Source organism: Schistocerca gregaria, chromosome 1 (genome assembly GCF_023897955.1).
Source record: "Schistocerca gregaria isolate iqSchGreg1 chromosome 1, iqSchGreg1.2, whole genome shotgun sequence".
Lineage (NCBI taxonomy): Eukaryota > Metazoa > Arthropoda > Insecta > Orthoptera > Acrididae > Schistocerca > Schistocerca gregaria.
Genome location: NC_064920.1, coordinates 982697555 through 982709960, shown reverse-complemented (window position 1 = coordinate 982709960; position 12406 = coordinate 982697555). Strand labels below are relative to the sequence as shown.

Sequence of the window (12406 nt, the reverse complement as noted above, 5' to 3'; positions counted from 1 at the left end):
CCTTCACGCTTTATGTCTTCCTCGAGGGCGTCGCCATTTTCCAGTAGTATAACAGCCCGTCTCGCGATGCCATATTAGTGCTACAGTGGTTTCCGGAGTGCGCTGGCGAGCTCGTGTTAAATGTCTTGGCCACTAAATACGGCTGATCTGAAATCGATGGTACACTTCTAGGACCGGGCGCCAGTTTCACGGCCACAAACCACAGGCTCTTTAAGGGAAACGCGTGATGCGCGAGCTGTTCGTAAACGTCTGGTGCCACATAACCACGGAAACCTACCAAATTCTTATACAATCAAACCCACTTACAACCGGTGCTGTATTACCTTCCAGATGTCGAACAATATGATATGATGACTGTTTTGCCTCATCTGTGTATATCTGTTTAGTGGACTAGGATTCTGTCCCCACCCTTCCCGAATTGATTGTCAGTGTCAAAGAAATTCACCAACCACCGTGTAACTTAAGATGTTATTTAATGTCATTTTGAAGGCTACGAGATTGAATATTTCAGTATGCCATATACGCATCTCTGCAAATTCTTGGCGATGGCATGGTGAAATGCTGAAATTAGAAGCCTTCAAAATAAAATAAAATAACACCTTAAGTTACTCGGCTGTTGGTGAAATTACTTGACGTTGACAGTTGTTTAACCAGCCGATGTCCCCTGTCCATGATGGACAACAGAGACTTCCCGAATCTTGTCCAATGCCTTAGCCACCGCTCGGGGCTCACTATAGCTTCTGTGCATCAGCACAGCTCAGTCAGTAAAAGCGATGGTGCAGTTTAGGGCACCAGTCCACCACATACCTTAAAAATCAATTTCATTGCAGAATGAACAATTATGTCCATGGTCGAAGACGCCATCGTCTTAAAAGATGGCGAAATGAGAACTATCCTTTCACCATTAGACTTCAGAGGAAGCTTTTCGGTAAGTGACAACACTTTTGGAAAATAGGAGGTAGGTAATGCTCGAAGCTAACCTTTGGGGGTCGGTTGCGAGACGTGCGTGGATAGCTTAGTAGCTAGGAGCGTTGTCTCCGAGAGGCAATGCTGCGTATTTGGAGTCCTGGTTCTGCCAGGGAGTTTCAATACTGAGCGTAATCAGTAGCAGATTGAAAACAAAGTCTGATAAACTGGGATCGTGGTAACGCCGAAACACTTACGTGACGTACTTTGCAGTCTCTTAGGAGGACACATACGGGACAGATTTGCACAGTGAGTTCAGTTGTGGTCTTCTGTCACCTGTTTCGTTGGTTTCCACCGAACAAGGAAGAGCGGTGGTTCGCACATTGGATGCATGATTTGAAAAATGTATTGCAGTCTTGAGCTACTTGTGAAACACCTTATTGATACGACCAGTGCCAGTTGTCTGACCGTCGTCGTCACAAAAGTATTCGTAGCATAAAGTTAGGCGACATATAAAATCGTTATCGTCTTGTGATATATTCGTGAATGGTACATTGTTATCATATCGTATTATAAATAACATCGTCAATCTATAAAAACTGCGCTATATTTATAGACTGACGACGGAATTTATATTACCATATTGCAACGGTGTATTATTCATGTTTTTATCACCTGAACATATGTTTCACCTAACATGAAGCTGTGAATATTTGATAGAACCTGATGATGGTCTGACAACTAAATCTGGTTGGGTGGATAACATATTTTACTAGAAGCTCAAGGCGGTAGTATGAGATTTTTCAAATATATAACAGCTGTGTGGCACCGCTTTCTGCAAATATATGCTGATTTATGTTTGCATTCATTCCGCTGAATCGCCTAAGGTAAATGTTGGTATGTTTTCTTTGTAGGGCACGGCCGACTTCCTTCGCCATCCTTTCTTGCGTTCCGTCTATTACGACCTTCGTTGACGACAGGACATTTAACATTATCTTCCTTTTTCTTGAATTTCAGATATGTTGTGCACACGTATATCACAGACTGTAAGTCTATCCGCTCCCTCTTATTCGTGGAATGAAAACAATCTTTCCATGAAATTATTCATTACAGTCGTTACACTCATGGATCTACAGCGACTAAAGCTGATTATTATGAAAAGGCTAAAATATTTTCCTTCTAAGTAGGTTCGTTCTCATGATTTCATTTATCTTCATGCCGACTCATTTCACAGTATTCTTTCCTTAATCTGTTTTGAATTCAGTCTCGTTTAATTTCAGGAACTATGACGTTCACATATTTTTTTTAAATGTCACCTCGAAAAACTAAAATCACGCAATATATTTTCTGTATCTGTTCAGATGCATATCTGCAGTCAAGGTACAAATTGAAATCCGGGCGCTATAATACTCTGGCACGTCGCTTCATGCACCACACCAAAATGGCGCAGGTAGGTGACAAAGTGGAGTATCATATGATAATAATTATGTTTCTTTAGGGCTCTAGTTTAGCCGGACACAGCTGTCAAATTTCCGCTGATGCCGAGAATTAATGACCGCACTGTAAAACGGAGACAGGCTGCACCTTTTTATTTGGCTCCCCTAGCAGCTTGCTGGGATTCTGTTGCACAGGGATTTCAGAGTGTACCAGGACTGCAGAACTGTATCTGCAAACGAACGGAAAGTTAATTCCATAATTATAGACTTCGGGATGGTAGAACTTTGACCAACCCCTTTATTACTGTCTGTGTTCTTGTAACTAAAGAGACACAGACATTTATACTAGCTAAATAATTTTAGTTACAAAGGAAGCATAACACGTGAAGATTCCAGTGCAGTTATCGAGGCTCAGTGTCTTTAAATTTGTGTCGCTCATTCTCAACTGTCATTTGTATTATTATTGCACTGATTATTATATAATTTCATATTTAAGGGAAACCTATCACGTTACCTCTAACAACAAAGTTATACGGAAGATCAATGACCGAATATTCATATTAGAAGCGGACTGCTTTTAGAACAGTTCGTTGACTGATAATCAGCATTTGTATAAACTCGTCTTGTATCACAATCATTTCATAAAGAACTGATTCAGCTACTGCACAATGTTGAAGTCATTTAATTAAATTTGGTAGAATGGCACAGCAATTACAATAAAACACTGAAAAATCACACAGATGATTAAGAAGTTCTGGGAAGATTTGTGTCAGTGGCCTAACACGGGATCAAATTCATGTAATGAATGTAGAGCTTTGTTGTAGTGCATCTTAAATTTAATATGTCTCAACTCTTTACATTAGTATTTAACGTTTATATGTCTGTACATACCCCATCCTAAAATGATGTAGAGTTCAATACCACTTCTGTCAGAAAATAGTGCATTGAAAATTAAATTATGTAGGTAGAGAGCTTCCATCAGTATCCAGCTATAATTTGCCATTATAAAATATTGCCAAATGCTGAAAACGAGCTTGCAGTCCCAAATATTTCCCTGGAATGAAACCAAAATTATGTAAAAATATGTTGAATACAATAAGTCACATTTCTGCTAAATAGATATATACTATACATCAAAACTCATACCACTGCAAGTGCAAACATAACTAAACTAAATTTTAAGTTTTATATTTTTTTAAACATATGTTAGTAACATATTTAAGGCGTTGAATTTTGATATACTTTAACTATTTAGAGGCACAATGAAAAACCAATTTTAATTTGCTTCCTTGTTTTCTCTTCTAGTAATTCACAGAAACTCACATTTTAGGAAGAGTGAATAACTACAAAAAATATGTGACCTTCCAGAGGCTTCTTAATTCTACAGATTTCATAGAACTGAACTATACTGAGCCTGTATCAAAGCACTACTTCTTAATTTCAGTTGATACTTGTTTGCTTTGGGACTTCATCTATCTGGTTATTCTCGCAGAGTTCCATGTATATTTGGAACATTTTTACAGTATTTGTGCACCTCAGAGGTACATCATTTACATCTCTTAAATCCTTGACCATTTAGCCAATAATTTATATTCTCTTACAAATTTTAAATCAAAGATTTTATTCAATCTGATATCCGTTCTTCTGGAGAACTTTTTCCACTGTAATAGCCAACATATTCATCGCGAGATAAATTTAACAGCTGTACTGAAGTTTAAAAAAAAGTGTACGTAGCTCGTATCACAGTCTTAGCAGTATGCATTTTGCAATAAGACTAGTTTTGGTCTTCCTCTGTCACCTTCAGATCTATGTAGGTTCGTCAGCAACACGTCACGTCTGTACCGGAACTACACATCTGAACAACTATTCCGCTGCATCGTGAATTTCAATTAAAATATAGTAACCTGATCAGTGTAGATGAAATATGATTTTACTTTTGTTATTAAGCGTGAGCTTCTTTCACAGGTGGCATGAGTTCCATCAGAAACTAGTGTATCCAATTCTGTATTGCTCTGGTTAGTAATATTTGAATGAGCAACAGGTGATGACACACACAGAAATTGTTTATAGAGTCGTATCTACATCTATAAAGCGAATTCAAGCACTATTCTGTTCAAGTAACTGAGACACAGTTACTGGAGTTGACGTATTTTTAAATAGACTATTAAAATCTCTATATTAAAATTTCAGTTAATAAAACAAGATTATGTCTTTCAGGGGAACGAATCTAGTCCACCAAAGATTTTTCTAGAAGACAATATTTCAAAACAATCATGGAATTTTAAAACGCTCAGTTGCAACATAGCGACGTTGAACAAAGTTGTTAGTAAATTTGAAGCTGCGTTTGGATCAGTTCAAAGAACTTTTAAAAATAAAGCCAGGAAAGAATCGAAAATCAGATTTCAGAAACTAACGGCTTTACCCACATTGCTTTATGTCAACGAAGCCTGTGTGTCAAATCAGTAGAATCTCAGTGAAATTGAATCGATAAAGTGTTAAAGGACATACTGATATATAGTCTACAGGATAAGGATTGAAGATATTGGGAATGAATTACATGCAGGGTCAGTGCGTAACAAAATATTAAGAAACAGATGGAACTTGACTGACAATTTACAAAGAATGGTAAATACCAGGTTAACCTAGGTTGTGTTGAAATTCATAGCGAGAGGAAGAAGAGACAGATGACGACATAGGGTACGCTGAAGAGAACCATGAAGCTGCAACGAGCAGAAACGCCTTACCCATGAAGTGTAGAAGAAAACGTAGATCTACATCTCTACTCTTCAGTTCGACCTTTCGGTATGTGGTGCTTCTGCTACAACTAACTTTTCACCCTGTCCCTGTTCCACTCGTGTCTGGTGGTTGAGAAGAATGAGTGTTGGAAAACCGCAATACTAGCTCTATGCTGAGTTCGTTCTCCAAGTAAATTATGAATTAAATATGGTCCTACACACGGTAAATCCGTATTTAGTTCACTAAACCATAGTGTGAAACAGTTTGGAATGTCTTCCCGGAGCTGAGGAACGCGGCATGAACCTAGGCGGCTTGTCTACCTCTCTAGGCGCTCCGAACCCCATGGACGAGAAGCGTAAGCTGCGTTTCGCCATATCTGTTAGCGAATCCATGCCGATTTTTGCACGGGAGATGCTCATACGCATAATCTGTGCTTTCTTTCCATTCGTTAGGTGAAGTGATGCACATGGGGAGGAAACAATTTCTCACAATCCTTCTAGAATATGTCTCCAACGATTTTTCGCCTATGATGTGATCGAACTATAGTGAAAGTGAGAGACATTAGTCCTATGATGGTATTAAAAGTTAAAAGCCAAAGCCACGCCTTCACCTAATTTTCACTACCAACCGGTTACCTTTAGTAATGATGGTGTAGCGAACGTTGTACTTAGGTACAGATACCTTAGTAACCACGATCTGAGCTACACTTAGTATCGTTGGTGTTATGGCCAGCTGTGTACTTGGGTAGTGATTCTTTAGCAAGCAAGTTCTGTAACGATGCTGTCGTACATAGGTGCTAATTCCTTAGTAACCAGTCATACGCGAATTGAAATTTTTTATTGCTGTCAAGACTACTAATATTTTTTACAAAAAATATTAATAAGTACTGGATATGGTTCAGATATCTTTCCACTATTAAGCAATTTTAGTTCATTTTCTATTTTGCGGCCTCTTATTTCACTAGGTATCCTTTACATAACCTGTAAGCTAATTTCTTTTAAGTCTTTTCTACAGGAATCATAAATATGCCTAGTCTACCTAAGTTGGAATAAACTAAATTTGATATGAAATTAATTTAAAAACATACAAAAATATTAAATATAACTGAGTAATCCTTTATTGCTGGAGTTCTACTCCAAGAGGAAATCTCTATCACAAACTACAATTTGTGGAGCCAGTGACAATATTATTTGATAACACGATAAAACTAGTTCACTCACTGTAGTCAACTATTATCAGTTTTTGACAGCTAACATCATCACAATGATTTTTAATGTTACTTTGTGAACTACTGACCTGTTTTAACAAATTATACGCAAATACTTTAGACAAACCGAAATATTTACTTCATTCTGTCGTCATCCATCTATTACCGTTTTATTTATTACGCGTTCCTTCAGAAATATAAGTTACATTTTAAGACTGGTCTCTATACTTTTGCTATGTGATTTTTAAATTGACGTAGTTCAGTTAGTAAATATGTATTTTCAATGGATTAGATAAATTCAAGCTCCACATCAAACTGAGGCTTGAATAAATGTCTACATTTTTAAGTATCAACGAACAAATGGCGTATAGCATCTGATGTGCTCAAGGTAAGTGTATGATCTTCTGGCTCAGGTCAGAGTGTATGGCTTTCTCAGGTATCTGAATTTTCTGGGACGAATGCTCATACTTATTAGCATGTAATACGGTGAAAAAGCATAACAAATTTTCGTACTGAATTTACCTAACACTGGAAGGAAGAAAGTAATTTCATTAAAGAGGAACTTAAAGAGGAATATATATTCAAAGCACTTTATTGTTACTTTTGCTCCGCACAATCCGTTAACTTAACATTTCATATATTTTAGCTTTTAGGAACGTATTCTGAATTTTCTATCGTTGTTAAAATAAATTATACTACAGAAATTAAGACTAATATTTTCTCAAAATTTCAGAACACTCTTGACATTAGCAATAATGGTTGTGAAATGAAAGCAACAAACTGTTTCTTGTAAGGCAATATATTACTATGGGATGCTGCAAAGAAATAATACATACCTCTGCAGGTACGTTGAAGTAATATTTGCCACTTCTTTGCACAAGATTACTTGGGAGACCAACAGAAAGAACGAAGAGTGAATCTTTAAGTATTGTAACAAATGCTCTCATAATAAATGAGGCAAATAGATGCATATGTAAAATATTACGTGGGCATCGTAACGTCCTGCAATAGACCAACATAGAAATCAAGTAATGGCACACTATAAGCAAATTAAAAATGTTTTCTTTCCAGTCTGTGTTTCGTTTAGTAATACATAAAAATACTACAATTTAAATTATAGTTTCACTTTATTATAGAAATAATCCCCTTGTCAATGAAAGACCACAAACTGATGACATGATACAACATTCGTATAAGCACAATAATATTTAATTATTATTGAATTTTCCATCTTAAGTGCATTGCAATTAAAGAGTTCTTTTACAACAGACGCGTTTCGAATTCATTTACGAACCCTCTTCTGTGGTCATACTGGAAATACGGATAAATAATGTCTGTACATTAAAGGTCTTTTTAGGTCAGAAACCGCAGTTTGCATGAAGTTATCTTACAGTTTGTTTCCGTAGTTTTTGCCTCTGTTCTACTTACTCTGCAAACTTCTACTGTTGCCTTTGTTGTTAGTGGAGATTGAGGTCGAAAGAAACTTGGCTTCACATTCACCTTAGGAAAATGTTCACCTTTTCTGAAACCACTTTCTCTTCTTTCCACTTCAAATGACACTGTAAAACTTCACAAAAAAATCAGAACTGAAGTGAAGTTTTAGAATAAGATGTGAAGTGAGGAAAAGAACGTAATGCAACGTAAGAAAAAGTGATTTAAATACAGGCGACAAATTGCCAAGAGTGAATTTGAGACCAAGGTTCTTTGCACCAGAACTACCGATAATAACGAAGGAAAAAGTGGAAGTTAGAAGAAGTTAGTAGAAACATTCGCCAAAAACGCCGCTTGAAAATTGTACAGAAACTTCATAAGGAAGTACTGCTTCTAATCTCCGAAGACCAAAATGTACAGACGTAGCTTGTGTCCATCTTTCCAAAACTAGCACAGAAGATGCTTTTTAAATAAAAGTGAAATGTGTCTGGTGCAAAAATACTCCTTAATAGCAGTAAGCTGAAGATTGCCGTGTAAGCAAATATATTACAACAATATTTATGTGATACTTCCGATTTATCTTCACAATATACACCTCCACATGGAAATAAAATTACAGCAGTTGTGTCGAATAAATATTATGATACATAGCCAATCCCGCTTAGCCCTACCGCAATACATAGTTTTAATTATTTCAACTTAAATACAGTAACATACCTGATCGCAGCCAAAATTGTGAATGCGAAGATAAGTGACACCAGAGATATACTATACCCAGCTCTGGAAACGTCTGTTACAACAGGGAGGAACGTCTGTAAAGAAAAAGAAGGTTATCGTTTTTCGCAAAAGACTATTGTTTGTCACTAGTCACTAAAATTTCATCTGTAGTAATATGTTAAAATAAGTGAGCTTCATTACATTATTCAGAGCACACATCAATACAGGAACTACGTAATTCATTCGTAGACCGAAATAAAGTGCCTGCATTTTGGAGAAGCACAGGAGGAATTATTGTTGAAAGAACAGTACAGAGAACAGAAACAGTAACATGGGAAACAAGTAATACCCGATATCAATAGCAAATTCATTCTTCTAGACAGAATGAAGGTACGAATACTTCTACGGATAACTCCTCGATTAAAGCCAATGCCCCTAGGTCAGTATGAATTACTTCATTGACGTGTACATTGCTTGACGTGTTATAATCCTCAAGGCTTTATTCATATGAGTCCACAGCCTCAGTGTAACTTCTGCATAATGAAATGCTTTTCAAATCTCCGTTGACTGTCAGGGTACAGTGTTTCTAAGAAAATTTCTTCGTTTAGAAGAAAACAATCATCAAGACAATCACAATGACTTCTTGTGAAAAAGCATGTAAGTAATGCGGTTATATTCTGTTATACGTGAGTACCTTTGACAATACGCGTTTCACAGTCCCTGTTTGATCATGTCTCATTCTTGCTAACCCTATTAAATGAGATAAAAGCACCTTTGAACTGGTGCAGGTTGATGACCTTATCATCTATTGAACATTGTTCAATTCATAGTAGTTACAGCCTGTAATCCGGTTAATTGGTTCAAAGAACGTGGGATTAAATCTTACGATTTAACGAGCATAATTCAGCAGTGATGCAAAAGGCAGTTCATGTTGTTGCTACCGACCATGCTGAAAGTGAATATTGTCCTGCCCAGACTGCAGCAATCAACGGCCAGCCGAGGTTAATCTTAACGGATCTGCTAATAGATTTCAAGTACAGAAAATTAAGAACGAGGACCTTAAATAAATATTGCTCCTAAAAAGCTAAAGCAGTGTCAAAGTGTATTTTGCCTGAACAAAGGCAACGTGCGAAAACTGGCTATACTGCAGTAGTCACAGTGCTCGTGTTTTTGTAGGTCACCTGAGGAAAAAATGCCTGTTGATAAGAAAGCACAATGTGTGGAATAGTAACTTTTAAAGCAAAAAAGAAAGATGTTGGTCAGTGTCCTGCATGTGATGTGACCTTGCGATATAAGGCAAAGGGTTGTTTGTGTATTATCATCGCTTCCCCCTTTCCCATGTCAGCCGCAAATAGTCCGCGGGAAAAGCGCGTGCCGTCAACCGTCCATATAGGTTGAATCTACCTAACTTTTTCTTCTTGGTCTTTTCATGAGATATACACTATGTGAAGAAAAGTATGCGGAAACTCCCCAAAAAAACTTCGAACGTGATCAGGTGATTGGATGTCACTTGTGTCTTACGATTATACGCGAGATTTCCACACTCCTAAACATCCCTAGGTCCTCTGTTTCCGATATGATAGTGAAGTGGAAACGTGAAGGGACACGTACAGCACAAAAGCGTACAGGCCGACCTCGATGTTGACTAACAGAGACCGTCGACAGTTGAAGAGGGTCGTGATGTGTAATGACAGACATATATCCAGCCCATCACACAGGAATTCCAAACTGAAGCAGGGCCCACTGCAAGTACTATGACAGTTAGGCGGGAGGTGAGAAAACTTATTTCATGGTCGACCGGCTGCTCACAAGCCACACATCATGCCGGTAAATGCCAGACGACGCCTCGATTGGTGAAGTAGTGTGAGCAATGGACGATTGAACAGTGGAAAAACGTTGTGTGGGGTGAGGAATCACGGTACACAATGTGACGATCCGATGGCTAATGCCCGGTGAACTTCACCCTCCAGCATGTGTAGTACCAACAGTAAAATTCGGAGGCGGTGGTGTTATGGTGTGTTCGTGATTTTCATGGAGGGCGCTTGCACCCTTTATTGTTTTGCGTTGCACTATCGCAGACCGTGCTTCCCACTGTTGAAGAGAAATTCGGGGATGGCCATTGCATCTTTCAACATGATCGAGCACCTGCTCATAATGTACGGCCTGTGGCGGAGTGGTAACATGAAAATAACATACCTGTAATGGACGGACCTGTACAGGGTCCTGACCTGAATCCTATAGAACACTTTTGGGATGTTTTGGAACGCCGACTTCGTACCAGGCCTCACCGACCGACATCGATACTTCTCTTAACTGCAACAATCCTTGAAGAATGGTCTGCCATTCCCAAAGAAACCTTCCAACACCTGACTGAATATATGCCTGCGAAAGAGGAAGCTGTCATCAAGGCTAAGGGTTGGCCAACATACCAGCATTACCGATGGAAGGCGCCACAAACTTGTAAGTCATTTCCAGCCTGGTGTCCGGATACGTGATAACATAGTGTACGTAGAAGAAAACAGTATATTTGTTGACTCTTCTAGGAACGCCCGCTCTCGTAACTTGAAAAGTAAACCAGACCGTGGTACGCAACGCTTATTAAATGGACTTGTAACGAAGAATTCAGCTCTTCTTTGGACCTTCTCTATTTCATCTATGAAACCTATCTGTTGTTGACGCCAAAGTGACGAGTAATATTCAAGTATTGGTGGAACGAGGATTTTATTAAAGCTATCTCCTTTATTGATGGACCACAGTTCCTCAGGATTGTTCCAATGAGTCTCAGTCTCCAATTTTCCTTTTCTGGTATCAGTTTTATGTGGTCGTTCCGCTTTAAACAGCTCGGTACGCATAGATAATTTATGGACATTTCTGCTTCCGGTGGGTGCTCTGCATTCGAATAGTCATATAATAGCCAGCAGATGGGTATAACGTTGCAATATTGCGACATGAGGACACATAAATCTTGCAAGTAAGAAAATATGAAATTATTGTTATTATCAATGATAGTCCATTCTTTACAGATATATTAGTTTTCAGTGAAATAATCACTTCGATACATACTATTCAATAGGAAACATGTATCAATGCTTAATTTATATATTCTTTCTAGGAAAGAACTGTTGTCATCGTGCACTGTTTCCGAAGTTACTTTGCACTATTAGTGGAGCAGCACGACACGTTTGTGTTAGTTGTTAAAATTAGGAAATACTTTTGATTATAAAGGGTTACTCACAAATCCCTCCAGTGATTCAGAAGACAACAGTATGGGATCTACAAGAGGTACAGAAAAATGAAGCATATCAATAGACATAGGATCCGCTTCATGTCTCCATTCGCAATAGGCGGCAAGGCGTAGTCTCAGAGCGAACTACTAGGGATAATCGTTTCAGTACACAGCGTATAAATGAGCCATGCATGTGTTTTGTGTTCTTCAGTACGCTAAACGTGAGTCAGTTGTCACGGTGCTGCAGTCATTTAGTACCAAATAGCGGACAAATTCTCCAACAAACAAATCATTCCTTGAGTGTTACAACACATTCCACGAGACTGTCCGTTCAGCCGGTACCGTCAGCATAAAAGGTGAAGTGTTTGGGAGAATAATTCATCAGAACCCAGAAGAAATAGACGACACGTGCGAGCAGAGAACTGCGAATAACATAGCCAAATGTCTGGTGAAACCTAAGCAAACCTCTGCGTGTGAAGCCGTAACAGCTGACTACCCATGTCAGCAGGCCGCGGTGACCGAGCGGCTCTAGGCGCTTCAGTCCGGAACTGCGCGACTGCTACGGTCGCAGGTTCTAATCCTGCCGCGGGCATGGATGTGTGTGATGTCCTTAGGTTACTTAGGATTAAGTAGTTCTAAGGTCTAGGGGACTGATGACCTCAGATGTTAAGTCCCATAGTGCTCAGAGACATTTGAATAATTTTTCCCCATGTCAAGAGCTTCGTTCTGATTTTGCATTTACTGGCA

The 12406-nt window shown here is 38.5% G+C and overlaps 1 protein-coding gene across 11 annotated transcripts in view; it reads right to left on the bottom strand.

Annotated features, from left to right (window-relative positions):
* Positions 1-12406, bottom strand: part of LOC126277750 (parathyroid hormone/parathyroid hormone-related peptide receptor-like) — a 721000-nt gene that overhangs the window by 29693 nt on the left and 678901 nt on the right. For all 11 annotated transcript variants that reach the window (XM_049977388.1, XM_049977389.1, XM_049977395.1 and 8 more), the window contains 3 exons: positions 8434-8528; positions 7122-7287; positions 3234-3396 (listed from right to left, as the gene is read on the bottom strand). In XM_049977388.1, the coding sequence (XP_049833345.1) occupies positions 3234-3396; positions 7122-7287; positions 8434-8528 (424 nt within the window). The remainder of the gene's footprint in view (positions 1-3233; positions 3397-7121; positions 7288-8433; positions 8529-12406) is intronic.